This window comes from Nelumbo lutea, chromosome 6 (assembly GCF_056320005.1).
Source record: "Nelumbo lutea isolate HS-2025 chromosome 6, American lotus-T2T, whole genome shotgun sequence".
Taxonomy (NCBI): Eukaryota; Viridiplantae; Streptophyta; class Magnoliopsida; order Proteales; family Nelumbonaceae; genus Nelumbo; species Nelumbo lutea.
In genome coordinates this window covers 11,131,380-11,151,302 of record NC_142689.1, presented here as the reverse complement: position 1 = coordinate 11,151,302, position 19,923 = coordinate 11,131,380, and the positions used below count along the sequence as shown (strand labels likewise).

General features: G+C 36.3%; 1 protein-coding gene across 1 annotated transcript; it reads right to left on the bottom strand.

Annotated features, from left to right (window-relative positions):
• Window positions 1–9,086: 9,086 nt before the first annotated feature.
• On the bottom strand, window positions 9,087–12,043 carry FBA4 (Aldolase superfamily protein). The gene is made up of 2 exons (XM_088949041.1): window positions 11,562–12,043; window positions 9,087–10,444 (listed from the first exon to the last, which is right to left on the bottom strand). Exons 1-2 carry the CDS (start codon window positions 11,587–11,589, stop codon window positions 9,396–9,398), a joined length of 1,077 nt encoding a protein of 358 aa, XP_088805167.1. The 5' UTR covers window positions 11,590–12,043; the 3' UTR covers window positions 9,087–9,395.
• Between the last annotated feature and the right edge of the window lie 7,880 nt (window positions 12,044–19,923).

The following is a 19,923-nucleotide window of genomic DNA, read 5'->3' as shown; positions in this document are numbered from 1 at the left end:
TTTTTTCTTTTTTGGAAAAAAGACTCAGACCTCTAAAACACAGACACTCATAAAAAACAAATAAAAAATGGTTAGTGATGAATTTTCTTTAAATCCTTCTTTTCAGCATGTGTTGCATTAGGATGCTTTAGTTGATTCTTTTACGTTACCCTTCAGTGAATTTTATAAGTATTGATGTCACCGGGGGTCTAATAGCTCAAATGGTATTGCCCAGTGGACCTTAAATTTATTATAAAGAATAGGCCGTGATTTAGAGGATGAGGATTAGTTGGGTTCAGACTTCAGACTTCAAATGTGTAAAAAAATAATAAACAATGCAGTATTGGAATCTAGAGATATTTTTAATCTTTTTCTAGGTCAAGTATACGTGGAAGTGGAATCCTTTGCTTCATGAAAAATAAAAAAAAGCATTAATAGCTAGTTTAGACACTAATTATGTATCCGCTTGAGACTAGATTACTATACTGTAACCTAAATAATTGATAAAAGTCCCCTTAATTTCATCTCTAGTATGATTCAGAAAGGAGTGCCGTAATACTTTTAGCAAGCAGCTTCCTGTATTTCAGGACAACAGAAGTTTCATCAGGGAGACGAATCAGATCAAGGTTATCAAGTTGGAGTAGACACCACATTCAAGACCAAAATCGTAAGAGATAACCGTAACTTATTTAATTTGTTGTTGGATCTTGGTGTTTTCCTTTCTTTTCTATTTTCTTCTTTTTCTCCTGTTTCACTTTTTGCTAGCTCAATCGCTTGCTCCGTGGTCACTGTAATCAAAGAAACGTTATTAGATGACAGTTTTGGATATAATTCATTTGGGGTTGGTGAGAATTACACTGGATACGGCATCCTATATATGAGAAAACTAGCTTGTCACGACATACCCATAGAGAGAGAGAGAGAGAGAGAGGAGAGAGAGAGAGAGAGAGAGAGAGAGAGAGAGAGAGAGAGTCCTTGAATTTGTTCCAGCTGCATACCTACAAAAGGATGCTGAGCGCTAAGATATCATGAGGATAGACGCTATAACGGAGGGGAGAGTTGCATATATTGATTGGACGTCGAAAGACAATTCCCCCGCCCTGCTACACAAGTAGAGCTCCATTTGAAGGCTGCTGAACGAGTGGTTCTCTTCTCTAAGCAATTCTATCGTGTGTTTAACACTTATTAGACTACAGATATTATGGACGAAGGCACCAGCAGTTCTTTTCCTTACTACTGAGGAAGACCATATAATATCCCCAGTTTGCTCTGAATGTGGTCATGGCATGGTGGCCCATCTTTTCAGTTTGACACAAATCACTGTTATTTTATAGAGCAGTGTGGAGTATTTAGAAAACACCATTTATATTTGAATTTGAGCCAGTCAATGTTTTGAGCCAACCTGATTTTTGAAACTGCAACTAGAATCCCAGCTCAGCCCGGGGAAAAGCAACAAGAAAAAAGAAATCTTGTCCGGAGACCTGTGCTGATCGTACCCAGGTGATAATTTAGAACTGTATATATATATATATATATATATATATATATATATATATATGAATAATAACAATTTCTTCTTCTTCTTTTTTCCTCTGAGGATTTTCCCCCTTTTGGGGGCGGGGACTGAGCAGTGTCAACAAAGATAAATGGATGGAGTTTGGGAACTTTATGCGTGGAAGTGCATGTGGAAGCTTGGAGGTGATGACGGTGCAAATGAAGTACTTGATGTTTTCAAACATCAATAGAGGAACATCTAGCTCTACTAGATCAGTGGTGGAATCAATAATACATGGTATGGTAATGCCAAAACCAAGCCAAAAGAGAAAATAGTTAGTTCTGTTTTATCATTTGTGTTGTTTGGGGATTAGGAAGAGATCTAGATTACTTAATTAATGTGTGTTACCTGTTACGTTAGAGGGACAGATAGTTCGGAGGGGGAGTAGCTTGCTTCTACACCCCTCTACACTAAATCTTCTACTCCAGTGTGTTAGATGGATAGCTTAGATTGTAATCCGCCAGCTCGATCCATGGCAATGGAGAAGAGAATATAAGAAGAGAAAAGATGGAAAACCTGCCCCTTTTCCATCTTTGGTTTGGAAAAAGCTTGTCATCTCTCCGTAGACATAGCCTTTTCAGTTTTCACTACGCCAGAAAAAACTTTTCTGGCATATATACATGGGCAACTACCTATTAACGTACACTAAATGACCAACAATGGAAAGCTCAACAGGGAGGAACTATTACAAGGGAAAGATCACAAAAAGGAAAAAAAAGGAGGGCATAGTCAAATCAAGAAAACAAGCATGCAGACACAAGCCATATCCAGTCCAGTCTTGCTGAGTTGCTGCTGCACTAAAGGCTAAAGTTACCCCGCTTTTTTCCTCCTCAGTTTTATCTATTTGGGCCTGCAACCCATATCATCACTTCAACCTTTCTTCATCACATGGGAATTGAAATTTCGCATTAAACATCCACCAACATGGATAAAATTATTGACGAACTCGACTCAATTATAAAACATGTTCATAAGGGAAAAGCAGATTGACAATGAAACCAATAAACAGATTTTAGGATAATTATAAAACAATATGGGCTATATATCAAGAAAGCATTTGTCCAGCAACGTATATAGGACTGCTCTGCTAATGGTATTGTTTGCGTATGACTTCGAATTTGAATTCTATGTGATTAAAGTCTATGCTTCTACCTATCTACATAAAATTGAACATGGAGCTAGTTCGATCTGAAAGGTCAATGTCCATTGGCGACAGATCTTTAAATGGATTCAGAACCATTGGCGACAGATCTGAAGCTGTGGTTTGGAGAGTGATACGTACTCATGAGATAGCGAGAATCCTGTTGGTGGAGTCTAGGGGTGGATTCGAGCCAAGCTGAGTTGAATTGTACAAGGTTCGAGCTCAGCTCGTCAAAATAGTACAAGGCTCGAGCTCAGGCTCAGTTTGAGTTAGAACCTTTAACTCAAGCTCAACCTCGACTTAAGAAATTTTTTTTTATAAAAATAAAAAAATTATATGTAAAAATATTTTTTATTTGATATTTAAAAAATTAAGAATTATAATAATTCTATATTATTATTATTATTACTATTTTATATATATATATATATATATGTATGTATGTATGTATGTATGCAGTTATTCAAGCTTGGTTTGCAAACCTTACCAACGAAGTTATATTAGACTTGAACTCGACTCAATTATTAAACGACCCTATAAATTGGGCTCGAACTCAGCTCAAATAACTACACTTTGTTGTGGGGAGGTTCCCGAATATTTAGTACACTTTATTCCACTTTCATATGTAGCAGTACATAGTACATATCATGCAATGCATGGGACAGTCAATCAAATGTGTATCACCTGGTCCCTGCTCTCTCCATCTTTTGTGGCTCATATTTTACTTTTGAGGGAATAGTGTACTGATGAATCTAAATACCAAACTGATCTAACCCTACACACAGAGTTTGGTGTCTATATTTCGGTCCTGATTATAATAGGGTTGATTATGGATGATTAGCTTTTTGATTACCTCTTTAATAGGGTCAGTAATTGATTTGCTTGTTCCAATCCAATTAAAAGACATCAAACGGGATGGATTGGAGATAAAATCATACATCTACACCAGGCTGGGCTAACTATTATAAATGCATATTCATATACTAACAATTTGTAATATGTATATGCATATCTATAATAGGGTCAGTCTTAGGTTTATTACCCTATACTATCTTGGGTGGAAATTGGCTCAGGGTTTCTTCTTATAGAGTTGGGGCTGAGCCTATCCTGAGTCCTGACCCAGCCTAAACCCTGCATATTTATAGCTCTACCCCGCTGAGCCTAATAGTAATAGGGTAATGCCATTGGCACTCTTTCTCCATTTTGTTCTTTTGTTAAATTGCAACTCCTTTATTTTATTCCCAGTCGTATGGAATATTAATGGAGGGACAATAGGGATCACCTATATGAATGTGATGGTTAACTTCTCTTTTTAAGGTGTGTTTATATAAGGATTCCCTTCTTTATCAACAAAGGAGTATAAAGTATAAACCTCTTCTTTTTCTTCCTATACGACCTATTTCTCTAAATAAACCCATTCCCATCTAACTTAGCATAGAGTACCAATGGTGTCATGAGGGTTTGTCTTGTGATGCTTCGAGCAGGTAAAAGTTCGGAAGATGCTCGCTTAGCTTTTGCTTATTTTAATCTCTCTTGCCTCACATTTATTTGTCAAATTATATACCTACATAAATGCATATATTTGTCAAATTTGGATATAATCGGATTGGATCAAGGTCGATTCAAATTGGACCGAATTTGAACTTGGACAAAAAAATAACATTTGCAGCCCTAGGTCTGGTCTCTGGTGACACATGAGACAGGGAATCTCTAACTGTCTGGGATAACAATTCAATGATCCTGCCTAAAGCATTTGGGGGCATTACTTGTAAATGTTTTCTTTTATTTCTGTTCTCAGAAACACATTTCTCCACCATCTAACCAGATGAAGTAATTATTCTCAGTGAGTTATTAATTTTCTCTGAATTCCAATTGCTGGCCTACCTCCACCTGATCAACTAGATATGACCCAACAGATGGTGGGTCCAATGCTCAAAATGTGGCAAATTGTGGGACCATGGTATTCCAATTAAAATTCACGTCTGTAATGTATTTAGTAATACACATAGATGATCTGGCCATGCCTGGTTGGGCCTTGACATACCTACCAAAATTAGGTGAACAACTTGGCAAGTTCTGTTTACAAGTCTTGTTTTAATTGGAGCTGTAATTTGCTGGGTTTAGGTTCAATTTAGCATTTTAGTTTCTTGTAAAGTTTTATTGAAATTCAAATTTCTGGATATTTTAATTGATTCAGATTTGAATTCATATTTACAACTGATCTGTTAGATATTGAACTGGATATCCTGAAATTTTATTATTCGATGTGATATAATTAGGGGTTCAATTATAATGCATTCACCAATATTGACTGCACGTTAAATTTAAAGTTAGTTTAGTTTTCATTAATTTGCTCTTTATAAAATGTACTTTCATGTTTGTCTAACAGAATATATTTACCATCATATTCAATTAATCACATTTATTTTTACTGTACAATGCAGCGGAAGCACCACATCATAGATTTTGCCTAAAACTAATATATATATTATTTACTGGCTTGAATATATGTAATTAATCGAATATAATTTACTTAATTCATAACAACATAAAATAAAACCAAGTAGATTTCACAGAACCATTGTCCAAACCTTGTACTTTTTGGACCAATAGCTGGCTTGTGTTGGTTTATGGTTGTTCTTCCAATCTTATATACCAACCTTCCCCAATCTTCCTAGAAATGCAAAAAAAAAAAAAACCTGAACAGACTCCACGCAACCCCCAAGAGAAAAAGACAACAAGGAATTGTTGGTCACGAGAAAGGAAATGAACCCTTTGATTTCCACACACAACACGTACACCAACAAAGTTATTTTTCTTTGGAGGGAGCCCATGAACAAAGTGATTTGAAGTGACACATCTGAGAATGAAAAGTAATATATAGAATTATAATTTTATTGGGGGGGACTGTATTAGATTGGGTCTTATATCACATGAAATCCAATTAACGGAGGGAAAAACTTTGCGGTACAAATGAAATAAATTAGAACATGAAACAGAATAAACTAAAATCCAAAATAAAATTAAACATTTTTTTTACATTTGCACTCTCATGCGTTTGCACTAGTGCAAAGAAATTTGCTAAAAAAATACATAGTTTTAAATGTTAAACAGCATTAATATCATCCATGTTGTGTGGAGCAGATCTGGACTATTTGGTAACCTCTTTGCCTATCTCTAAAGCAAGATTGTTGGCCGCATATTTTTAATTGCAGTCAACAATTTTCAAATATTTTTTTTTTAAATGCCCTCGGTTAAGTTTGAAAAAAGAAATTAATAATTTAAATATGTCTAAAATCTTAAGTAACCTATTCGCTAATTAATTAGTAATTAATACTAGTTATATTAATATTGGTTTAGTAATTAATAGCAGTGCAAATGAAATAGTATTGCAAACAAACGGAGCATATATGCACAAATGAAAAGGTAAATGTCTTGGAGCCTTGGATAATGGATACTGAAATTTGGATTAATGGATTAAGCGAGATGGACTAACCCAGCACGGACAAACATAACACCTTGCAAGTCAGGTAACATACTACTTTCATCATTTTCAGTTCAGTTTATTAATGCCACTCGATATCCAAATCCAACTCGAATTCAATACAAATCCAAAATAGAAAAGATTCAATTCAGATCTAAATATCAATAAATCAAGTTTGGATCTATATTGGATTTGGATATATCCAATTGATCCATTTGTAATACCATCGATATTGGATTTCATCATATCTATAACTTAGCACTGCATTAGGCCCACGCCCTTAAATCAGTCTCTAATTTTTTAAAAATTGCTCAAATAAGCCTGTCCAAATTACGAAAATGGGTCTATCCCCTTCCGGTTGATTTCTGAACTAAGGAGTCACACAAACCCGAAATTTTGTAGTATAGTCTGAACCGAAACATTTCAAAAAAAAAAAAAATGAAGAAAGAAAAACAGCCAAACCCCCATTTGGGAGTGCTTATTGGATAAATAAGCGTTTATTAGGATAAGTGCATGTTAATAAGTGCTTCTTTCAAACAGGGATAATATAGATATTTTGAAAATTATGCGGTACACCAAGATAGGCCAGAAGGCCCAGAACGCAATAAGAGATTTTTCGAAAAGTACTTGAGAAATAGCTAATATTTTGAGCTTATTCAATATGGGCGTATTTTTCAAAAGCATATAAGTGCTTATTGGTGTGGTCCTGGCCTAAAATAAGCGCTTTCTCAAATAAGTGATTGAAAGTAAGCAATCCCAAATGGGGGCTAAGTAGGTTAGTCACATTGGCCCATTAATCAACTTGATATGCAAGATATTCATTTCTTACAAGTATCATATATATTTATATTAGATTTTAATTAAATTTAAGAACAAACGAGTCTAATACAAATTTGTATTTAGACATATTTGGGTCTATTACTCCATACCGTTCAGTTATGTATCATATTTTCCTTACTATGTCACAATATTTTACATAAAAAAAATAAAAAAAAAATTATATTCATATTATAATGTCTTAATGGGCTGTGATTGGGCTCCATCTTCAGCCCGTGAGCCAGGTCAGGTCCAAGCTTGAGGCCTATATACAAAATGAACCAGTTTGTATGGCCCACCCGTTCCTTGCCCAACCCATAGACATCCCTAGCAACAAGTGACCTTTCTTTATTGGAGAAGACGCGTTATTTTCTCCATCCTTTCAAGTTTCAACATCCTTGCCCAGTCAGCCCAGCTAATTTGGTGGGCCCAAAATTTGTTCCTTTTAGCCCCAAAACTGGTTTCTGTCTCTTTCTCTTCACTTCTGGAGCTAACATTCATCATTTTATTTTAGAGATTTATGGCATAATTGTTTTTGCAACGCGTGAACGTGCCATGTCGATTTCTTTTATAATATAAAGGCCCATTGGACTAGCCTATATTGTTTCTATTGGAAAGTCAGCCCAATGCACATGGAAAGAAGTCCATGAAAATGTTCATATTCCTTTTCTCAGCCACGTAATAAAGATATTATTTATATGGGCCAATCCAGAGTGCCCATTTGAAAAGCAGCAGTTTGGATTGCCCAAATTGATACTGAATTCACCTATGTCAGCCTTCCACGACATGCTGTGTTGGAGTTTCCCCTATTGACTGGTCCCAAGAATTTTGTTGCTCTTTTTTTATTTCTTTTACTATGGAGTTCTGTTGTAATGGAGGACACTTCTATTTTTGTTTTTAGGAGTTGACATATAGGATTGCCGAGTGGGCATGCATATCTGACCTCAGAAAATCCTTTTATTTGTTGTGTCCCATGTAAAAAATGGCGTGGCCAATTGGGGTTGCCCAATCAATAAGTGACCCCTGGATTACGCAGGTGGATCAGATGTTGTACTAGACAGGGTAATTAGGGCTTTGTTTTGAAATGATGCAAATGGAGTTTAAATCCCAGTTCAAGGTAAATTTGTACTCTGGTTCACTTTTGCCTGTGTTTGGCAACATTACATTTATGTAATGACAGTTGACAGATGACAAATCAATGCATATTTATATTGATAATAAGATGTAAAAGTATATCAATAAAAAAAATGTAAATTTACATTCAAGTGGGCTTTTGATAAAAAAAAAAAAAGCATGCGCTTTGTTAAAATTCATATTTGCATCCATTACAGCTAAAAGTCTATTTGGTAAAAAGATAAATTTGTTAGTATAAAACTAATCCAACTTTACAATTTATATGAACCATTTTACACTCTACATATTTGCACTCACACCTATTTGCATCCTTTCCAAATGCAGTCTTAGGTAACAAATCAATTCAGTACAAGAGAAATGTTTCCTTCTAAACAAGTAACGCAGGTATTGAACCAAACAGTTTGCAGGTAAAGGAATGCTTCAATTCACCAAATTGTATCGCTAGTCGACACTAGTAAAGATAAACGAGCAATAATGACCGGTAGACAGTGGATCTCCATCTCCCAAATTGATTGCTCCAAAAAGAGACAATTGAAGAATTAGGGATCTTTGTGAAATTGGCTTACCACTTTAACTCTCTCATCTTTCCGTTTCTTTATTACCTTCTATCAAACAACTCATAATAAGACCCTTCAATTTTCTATCAAACCAAACACAGGATAGAAAAGCTTTGGCTTTGATCGAAGAGCTCATAATAAGACCCCTCAATTTTCTATCAAACAACTCATAATAAGACCCCTCAATTTGCTCACGGGACCCGCTTCTTGCAAGTATGAATTTTTTTTTTTTTTTGGCTAACAGCAATAGGTGCTGAGCCTCAACTCTCCCTTCTTCTTCTACCAACTCTTCTTTTTGGTATTATTTAAAAAAACAATTGGAAGGAAATATCCATATTGGCCATTTCATATCATTCGCCAACCCCTCACTCGACTACTCAAACAAATAAAACAGAAAGAGATCTATGGCAGCTAGAAGACTGAAACAAGTCGCATAGTAAACCATTTGATTTCCAAAATATATAAAGCCAAGAATGAGGCCCACGATTGCTATAAACTAGCTGATTTGATAATACAAACATGGAAACTTTCATCACAAAAACCAAAACCTAAACTTAGGTTCATCACGAGGCCTTTCCATCTTTCTTCAACTTATTGATACATTGACTCAATAAACAAAGGGAGTAAAAGAAAATTAAAAACAGTAATGGAAAGCCTAGTAGTAGAAAATCAAGGGATACCACTCTCCATATATTTTTTCTTCAAAACGACAAGTCAAAATTTGATTGATCAGTATTTGTAGTCCTTGACGTGGAGGCTCTCTGAAGCACCCTCTCCAATGGGAGCATCACCCTTGTAAGTACCCAAGGTTGCTTCCGAGTTTGCCTTGCACCTGGCGAGGAAGGCAGATTGGGCCTTCTGCACGTTCTCCTCTTTACCGGCCCATGCCTTGAGGGTGCTCTGCTGCAATGCACGTCCGAAAGAGAATGACAGAGACCATGGCTTCTTTCCCTTCAACTGGTTCATGGCGTTCAAGTTGAGAGTGGCCTCCTCCTCACTCTGTCCGCCTGAAAGGAAGACTACAGCAGGAACTGCGGCAGGCATTGTCCTCTGCAAGGCCCGGACTGTATACTCAGCGACCACCTCTGGGGCCACCTTCTTGGCATCAGACCCAGGAGTCACCATGTTGGGCTTCAACAAAGTCCCCTCAAGCAGAACATGGTGGTCATTCAAAGCCTTGTATACAGCTGCCAGTACTCGCTCTGTAACATCAGCACATTTCTCAATATCATGAGGACCATCCACTAGGATCTCTGGCTCCACAATTGGGACCAAACCATTCTCCTGGCAGATGATGGCATACCGTGCCAATCCATTGGCGTTTTCATTGATGGCCAATTGAGATGGCTCAGTTGGGCCAATCTTGAGCACAGCCCTCCACTTCGCAAATCGGGCACCAGCCTTGTAGTAATCTGAGCAGCGCTGAGCAAGGCCATCAAGACCCTGGGTTGTAGTCTCACCATTGGTGCCAGGAAGCTCAACGGTACCCTTGTCAACCTTGATGCCAGGGAGAACTCCACCTTCCTTGAGGACATCAACAAAAGGCTTGCCACTGGCTGTCTTTTGGTAAAGGGTCTCCTCGAAGAGGATCACCCCACTAAGGTATTGGAGGGCACCTGGGGTGCAGAAGAGAAGCTCCCGAAGAGCCCGCCTGTTAGACTCTACGTTCTCAACATTGATGCTGGCTAGACGCTTGCCAATGGTGCCAGTAGACTCATCAGCAGCAAGGATACCCTTTCCTGGGGTGCCAATGTAGGCAGCATTGGCAATGAGTTCATCTGCACAATGAAATGGGACAACTGTTACCGTCAAGACACCATGGTATTAACAAAAGCATCAAAAAGCAATTGACTCGAGATGGGAGGATGGCAAAATCTCTTCTGCTAAACTCATCTTTTTCACCAAGGGCAAGGAAGAACAATATAAGGGAGCTTCATCTAAAAACAGTCCAGATATTTATAATATTGGGGTAGACGAATCACAAACACTAGAAAGGAAAGGATTCAGTTTCCAAAGCCATAGACAAAAGAAACTGAACCACAATCAACATCACATCATAATCTTATTTCAGATATTTAGGGTCGACATAGGATCATGTTCTGTTATCAATTTGACATTAAAACTCTTTGTAAGCCTTCCCTCACGCCTCAAAAATAAAATCTGACTTGTGCTACTAATTCGCTTTAGAATGGATTAAAAGGAAAGAAGGAAAATGAACCACAGAAACAGGAAATTTAACAAATAAATGAATAAAAATCTAAGCTTTAATGGGGAATGCAACAAATAGAACTGTTTGGTCTTCTCCACTTGTATGGTTGGACTAATAAATTGAGAATGGAAGAGAAGAACTGCTTTTTCTAACTAATAACAGGTAAGATCTCGATAACCAACATGATATATCGCACAAATGCGAAAAATGTTACGCATTAAATTGATTTTTAATAAGACACAAACAAAATCTAGGAATCCCGATAAATTTCTTTCCACTCCCTGTTCACCCCTTCTTTAACAGAGAGCAACCAGGGAACTTACAGTGAGCAACCAGAAAGATTACAGAGCAATCAGTAAAATACTAACGGAGGTTCATGGTTAGATAGAAAAAAAAACAATGATAAATCTCAAAAAGAACATACTTCCATGCGATTTTATGTGTCCAAACCACATCATATCTCAAAACTGAAAACAAAATAACACAAACAAAACATTCTTTAGATCTGACATAAAAACACAACCATCACATCATATCTCAAATAAGGAGGATGAGCCGAGGACCAGATATGTGAAAGATGCTATTAACAAGAAAACCAGAACATAACCAGGCCCATCAAACAAAAACAAACAAAATCAAAAACCCAGTAACACGAAGAAAACGAGATTAAAAATAAAACACATTACCATGATATTTGCCCTTGAAGCAAGACATGATTGCGTTGAGAATGGAAAGAGAATCAAGGATAGAGAAACAGAGAGCAGGGGGATTGAGTGGATGTTGATGGGAGAGGAGCGAAGAGAAAGAGAGAGCTGGGGTAGGTTTTTAAATGAGGGTGGCGAGGAGAGACATCGAAATTGTCGCAATTTCTCGTGCGTGAAATGGCTTCAAGTTCAACCGTTCCACCGCTGAAGATGCGATTGCTGAGCCTGAGGGAGCGGTTTTGTCTTGGTCCTGGGCCTTATGGACTGGGTCTTACATCTTCTTACAAGACATGGACCACAAGGTTTATGTGCTAAATAGGCTCTAGTTTCCGTTTACTTTTCAGACTTATCACACGCCCACCATCCACTACCCGTGCACGTTTTTGGGGTAGACTTAAGACTTATCTAAACTATACTACTGTAATCAACCTACTTTCATGATATGGGCTTGGGCTTGGTCTTGGATTGGGTCTTAACTGAAGGGAAACTTGGGCCCCAAGGCAAGCCGTGGAAATATAAAAACCAGTGGTGAATGGTGATGCAGTTGGCAGATGGGGGCCCGAGAACAGAGGAAAAGGTGTAATGCTACCCCCCACCCACAAGTTTATAAAACCACGTCAGCCACGGACCGGAAGATGGCGCTGACGGACAAGTGACAACTGACAAGGGGTGGTTTGGTTGGAAAGACCAAAACCGAGTACGAGGGCGGAGGCCGGAGGGTTAGGTCTGATACTCTGATCTGATCCTGGAGTGGAGATGAGGAGTGACAACTGCCCCACCTATGACCAAATTCACATCTGTGCTTTACAGCATATGATATCCCACAACTTCGCATCTATCTGTATTTTACTTTTGTGCCATTTCTTCTTCTCTCTTCCATTGTTAGAAGAAAAAGGGTTTTTATTTTTCAGTCCACCCCAAAAACCTGAACCCCACCGTACAGGTGGGATGAATCCTGACCGTGGATCGATGTAAAATCCACGGCCAGGATGCGTAGGGGACTACTAGTCTAGGCTGTGAATACCGAAAAAGATAATTATATTCAAATTCCAATCCGATTAAAAATTTTGATATTTGAATTCGATTAATTAATTATTTTAGGAAATTAATAAATATTTTATTTATATAAAATATATAAAGTATATAAAATATTTAAATATTTTATATATTATATATACAATTTCAATAATCGGTCGAATTTAGATATTTATTGAATCAAATCAGGTCATATCCGAATTCGATCGATTAGATATTTGAATTATCTGAATTCGATTCGATTATGTCAAATCTCGAATTCGACTAATTAATTATTTTACGAAATTAATAAATATTTTATTTATATAAAATATATAAATATATAAATTATATAAAATATTTAAATATTTTATATATTATATATAAGAATTAAATAATCAACCGAATTCAAATATTTATCGAATCGAATCAGGTCATATCCAAATTCGATCAATTAGATATTCGAATTATTTGAATTCTATTCGATTATGTCAAATCTTGAATTCGAAATCGGATTTTTGAATACCATTGACACCCCTACTTAGGTGGCCCATGGCCCTCCTATTCACTTGGGCAGTGTTTGGCATCAATGTCGTTGCTCCAAAAAATGGTGACACATCAGCGCCATGTTGGAAAAGTCAGTGCTCTAGAAAATGTTAACATGTTTGGAACAGTTTTTCATAAAAAACATTGCTCTAAGCCACGCCTTGGAATTTGAGAAGGCGCGGTTTGGAGCAATGCCAAATTTGACGTTTTCTCATTTTGAAGCTCATTGTTGCCAATGAGGATATGATGTGGCAATGACATGGACTTCCTATAATGGGTACTGGTGTTGAAAACATATATGGAGCACTAGTACCAAACAGAATGTGTTGTTGCCCCAGGAAACGTCCAACTTGGCAACAACGTTTCGAAACAAAAAAAATATATATATTGTTTTCTCAGAAAACAGTGCTTCCAACCCACACTTATACATAATTGATTAAAATTTCTCTTAGCATTTCATTTTTTTTTTTGGTAGAAAGGTCATTAGGCAATTGCATTAATAAAAACATGATGGACCAAACCCATAGTGGTGTTTTATATGTGTACATTTTGATTCCATGTATCTCATATATAGTTTATGAAGTGATCTACACAATAAATCATAAAATGTTTAATTTTTTACATTTTATATGAAAAATAAGTTGGAAAAGGCATCGATAAATTAATATTAACCAATAAATATTAATTTTAATAAAAAATAATAAAATAGTTAAAAATATAAAATATTATTTTATTGATAAAAACATTAAAAATCTATATTTAAATAAATTAAAAAATAGTGGAGAAGGAGCACTACCGAGCTTGTGCTAGAATTAACATTAAAATTTATTATTTTATTGATAAAAATATTAAAAATATATTTTAAAATTTTAAAAATTAAAAATAAAGAAAAATATGTAAAGGAAATGTATTGTATCAAAATAGATTGTGGAAATGTTGTGGACCAACCACATCCACAAGATATATTGTAGACCAATCCCATTTACAATCAACCAAACACCGTGCCTATCCCGTGGTGTGGACCAAAATAGACCATCCACAAGATAACCACAATTCCGAACACCACCTTTATTAATATCCATCACATAGGCTATTATATTTTTATTCCTATTTACATGACAAAATTAAAACAAGAGTGCAGTTTCAAAGGCAAATACAAAATATCACCAACTAGCCCCATACAAGACGAGGCAAAGAATACCGAAGACTATTTCAAGAAAATACAATCGAAAGATAGTCGAATTTGACAATAATTTATTTAAACCCAAAGCGTCCACCACACCATCTTTCAGCAACAATCTTTCTCGTACAACAACCCAAAAAGAACCATGTTAGCCTGAGTTTTAGAAGAGTACAAATACAAATATATATATATATATATATATATATATATATTAGAAATGCAAGTTTTATATTGTATACATATTTGTATTTATACTCTTTCCAAACTGAACGAACTAATCCTATATCCATATCCTTATCTAAACTTAAAATAAAAAAATTTCACAAAAATCTCCATTATTAACACTTGAGGATTAGACCAATCACAAAAATTTCACAACGAACTAGTCCTATATCCATAATTTTTTAAAGTAATATAATTATTTAGGATACATTTCGAATAGGGGTCCAGAATTGGATACACTTCGATTCTAATTATTTGATTGGGCGGAGTCCGAATCCCATTCTTTTTATCGGTGGGATATCATTTTTCCATATGAGAGAATGGCCATTAAGGATGCAATGGAGTCGAGCCAAGTCAAGTTTTAGCATGTTTCAGCTCAACTTAATTAAAAAACTATTATGTTCAAGTTTGAGTTCGAGTTTAGCTTGAGTTTGGTTTGATTAAAGCCCTATTTGGCAAATCTTTTTGAAAGATCTGATGGGCTTTTAGAAGCTCAGCAGATCAAAAACGGTCTTTTTTTCATTTGGCTGGTAAAAGCCCGCTAGATTGGAAGACAAAACTCCAAAAGGACCATAAAAGCCCAGAATGGTCTAGATTTGATGAGCTCCAAATGAAGCTTATAGTCTTTTTGTGCTTCCGAGCTTCCTGATGTGTCTGACCAAAATTCCAAAATCAACGATTGAAACTCCCAATACTTCACTTTCTTCTTCTTCTATTAATTGAAACCAGTTGCAGCTGCAGAAGGGAAAAGAGGAAGGAAATGGTTCAGAGGAGGTGATTTCTATCCAATCCGTTGCTACAATGACAGGGGATGGAATGTCAGACAAAGAAGAAGAAGAAGAAAAAGAAGAAAAATATATATATATATATAGAGAGAGAGAGAGACAGAGAGAGCGACAGATCGGCAGAAGGGAGAGAGAGAGAAATGGGGATCTATCACCGTTGCAGCTGTGGTGATGAAGCGAAGGGAGAGAGAGAAATGGGGAAGAAGAAGAAGTAGAAGAAAAAAAAATAGAGAGAGAGACCTCAATGGACCTCAAAAGACTTGTTTCAATGAAATCGAGTTTGGCTTGAAAACTTGAAAATAAGTATATTTTTATATTATATATATGACACTTTTTATAATATATATATATATATATATATATATATATGAGGTCTGATACTCGCTCCAAGGGTCGACTATGAATCAACACTGCCATCTGATTTGTTAATTTGTTCACTCTTTTTTCTATATAAGTAATAAACCACTAAATTAATCATGCATTTTCTTCATATCCAGCAGAGCATGGCCGTAATAAAACACCATCTAAAAGCAGATAGCCATGCAAATGGTATCCATGCCACAGAAAAAGTTTGAACAGATCATGAGGGAGCTACCATGAAACTTTGGTTCCTCAAGAAAAGAAAAGCATAATTGATGATTATACTCCACCAAAATCTAACCGACCGTTGTAACAACAGTCAAATATATTTTCCATTTTCTGTCGCTCTTTGTTTGTTTGTTTTTCCTTTACTATTTTACTTTACGACTAGGGAAGGAAGATTACAGATTCGAGAAATCATACATTTTGGACTATATATGTTCATTCTCATATTTCAAGGGAAAAACAGGCTGCATACAAAGATATATGCATTCGTTAAGAAAGATAGCAAAACTATAACTTAACATATTCTACCAACGCTAGAGAAGATAACAAATTTAAGTCGTCAAAGCAAAAGTAACGAAGGTTCTAAAGAGAGAGAAAGCTTAAAACTTATCTTTGGTTGATCAGATTTGTTATGGACTTCCGGCAAGATTATGAACGGGGCACTCCCCACTCCCCAGTGGAGTCACCAAAAAGTTGGGTCCTTTCATCTACTACACCACATGGCATTTGGGCAGGTTGCCACAATGTGAGGATGATTCTCTCACAAAATTGTCAGAGGAGAAGAGGAAGAAGGGGCCTCCATCAAATTAAGAGATGAGAAAGTGGTTTCTTAGTGAGAGAGACAAGACCAACCTCCCAGTCCAAGTCTTCCCCCTCAAATGTGCTCCTTCTATCTTCATCTATAGAGTGGGGGAGAAAATGAAATAAATTATGATGTCATGAAAATAATGAGTTTAATTTTACAAATAAATAATTATGATTTCATCCAAACGTTTTTGCTCTGTTAGATAGAAATTATCCATTATTTTATTATCTTTGTCAAAATAATTAAAAATAAAAACAATGAAAAAAAAAAACCTAAACGTGTTGGGAGTTGGGACTCATTTACGTTTTTCTTTTTTATTGTTTTTTATTTTTAATTATTTTGACAAAGATAATAAAATAATAGATAGTTTCTGTCTAATGGAGCAAAAACATTAGAATGAAAGGTGCATTAACTCGGACATGTCACACAACTATTACGTGCTCACTCATTGTACTTACCTAACATGCCTACTACATCCGAACTCGTATAAATGTCCCAAACTATTGAATTACAAGGATTTGTGTTAGCACAGGACTAGTGAAAGTTGACAACTAGTATGCTAAAAATATCCTCACAAAGTATTACTGGAGTTCAAATCAGCCCCCCACAAGATAGTTTCTCACAATGTCCCACAGCACATTCCCGTCGTGTATTGGAAACATCTCCCAATGATATGATGTGGGACATTGTGGGAAACTATCTTGTGGAGGGCTGATTTGAACTCATATTACTGTCCCTACTTATCAACATGAAACTTTATAAGATCAAAACAACTTGCAAACAAGGTTTTAAAAACTGACCCAGAAATGGAACCGTTTTAACTACCGATTTTCAGGTCAGCGGTTCAACAGTCCGGGTCGAACGGTTCATATTAGGAAAGGCCAAATAGTATATGAGTCATGAGCAACAAAGAAAGGAGGACTAGAGGAGTTGAGAAGAGTATTTTGTCGGCTGAGAAAGAAGAGAAGAAGGAAAGAAAGAAAGGAAAAAGGGAAATAAAAAAGGAAAAGAAGAGAAAGAAAATGAAAGAAAGAAAGAGGAGGAGAATGATTCAACGTTGACGGCGACAACGATGACGAGATGGTGACGGCGGGGCGGTAACATAGCACAGACGACAGATCTCATATGAGTTCTCATATCTCATATCCGAGATTGATTTTTCATTTTTTCTCAGATCTAGATTTGAGATCTTATTCTTCTGAGATCTGCAACTTTTTCCTCTTCTTCTTCTTCTTCTTCTTCTTGGATATCAGATCTGAGTTTGTGTCTCAGATCTGCAATTTCTCAAACCCCGAATCGCTGTCCAGGTCAAACGAATTGATGGTTCAACTGCTCGGGTCAGCGATTTTTTATCCAAGAGTGGGTCTGGGGTGAAACAGAAATGGTTACTTGAATGGTTTCTGACGGTTCAAAAACATTTTTTGCAAGTATTGAAAAATATCTACATAAGTTTGATTTATCCATGAGTAATCCTTGAAGGAACTACTAAGTTTTCCTATAATTAAGCTCTTGGTATTAGAAAAAAGAACTTAGGGTCCATATGTTTGTAGTCGGAATCGGAATTGAAATCCTCCAAAATCGGAATTAGAATGGTCAATTCTCATAGTTTGTTTGGTTCAAATAGGAATAAGAATAAGAATTAAAATAAGGAAGAATGGTATTTCATTCTCAAGGGAGGGGCAGGGAATGGCCATTCCCTCAAATGGGGGAATGCCATTCCAACAGAAATGGGAATGGAATTCTGATTCTGTCCAACCAAATAGTTGGAATCAGAATAGTCCATTCCAATTTCCATTCTGTTTCTAAACCCCTATTCTCACAAACCAAACGGGGCCTAAGATTCGTTTCAGATATAACCTCTGCTTGTTGCAACCCCTGAATAATAGCGCTTAAACTTTTACATCGTAGTGCCTTATAAGAAAGGAAAGATGTTGTCGATGGACCATTGAGATTTAAAGTTTTCTCTTCATAAGCTCTCATATATAGTCCTTTTGGTTTGATTTAGGATATTGTGCAGCTGAAGTTGGTTATTATTATGTAACTTGTCATTACAAATTCTCCATAGTGATGATTCCATGTAATGGCCTGATGATTCTGTGTAATGGCCAAATTTGAATCCCATCTAATTTAATACTAATTTGTAAAGCACACAACAAAACCCTAGCAAAAGGGCAATCGGACAACAGGGTAATGAAATGACTGTTTAGCATTTTCACATGAGACACAAAGAGTTTGCCAATGTGAGCCTGTTCTGGGCCAGGCTGGTTCATGGGCCGAGCTTTGAGATTGAGCTGTGGACTAAGTCAAACTTATTTATTTAAAAATTTGAAAAAAAAAACCTTAAAGTTTTAATTTTATATGAATTTTGATGTATACAATTGCTTATATATACAATAATTAAATAATATAATATAATATAATTAAAAAATTATTTTATTTTATTAACATATTATATACTATATATTATTATATAATTATAATTTATATAATATATTATATAATGGACCAAACCAGGCCGACTCACTGACCTAAAACCCTAAGTCTGGCATGACCCGTAGACCATCAGACCGAACTGACTCAAAATCATACCGGGTCACAGATGGCACAGCCCGATTTACACCACTATATTAGGAGTTATGGAACACTCTTAGGACAACAGTTTACCAATTGGGTCAGTTAATTTCTTTGTAGGATCAGCAATTTGTCGGGCTCCGCCTGGGCTTAATAAAAAATTGTAAGGGATATTGGGCTGCCTATCCTGAATTTGGGCCTGCACATGACGAGATAAGGTCAATCATCCAGACCATGACCATCCATCTTGTTAGAAGAGTGCATATGGCTAGTGTGGAGCAAAACGATGGGTCCCACAGCCACTACAATAGCTACCAACTTCAACTAATACTTTCTCAAAATAGAGATGGTTGTAATATAATATACATTAGTTTATTATGCTTGAGCTGATCTTTAACTGAGTTCAGACCTGTGTTAAACCCAAACATACTTTAGCAAAGTCGACTGTGGATCAATGTTTTGACATTGAACCCTAATATAGATTCATGGAGTATGCTATTTACTGAGATAGATAGGATTAGCTGAAAGCCTGAAAGTAATAGCTGTCTAGCAGGCTGTGTATGACCAATGATAGTGCCCTACACTTGTCTTTTTATGCATAGGGACCACCACATTCAATCAATCTCTCACTATGAGCCCATGATTGGTGTGGAATATTATTATTGATTCGACAACTCGCTACACAGCCATCAAGTTCATCCAAATTATACTTTGCTTGGGTGGGCCATGATCAATAGAACTCCTTTCAAGGGCTAGTTAGATTTGGGCCAACCTGAACGTGACTAATATGTAACTTAAGCCCAAATCTGGAACTTGGATAGGGAAGCCCCATATCCAATCCATCCCAGCCGA

Excerpts from the sequence above, each read along its gene's own strand:
- FBA4 (XM_088949041.1), bottom strand. The coding sequence starts at position 11,589 with ATGTCTTGCTTCAAGGGCAAATATCATG. Across the intron at positions 10,445-11,561 it reads CTTCAAGGGCAAATATCATG|ATGAACTCATTGCCAATGCT; the intron begins GTAATGTGTTTT and ends TTCATTGTGCAG.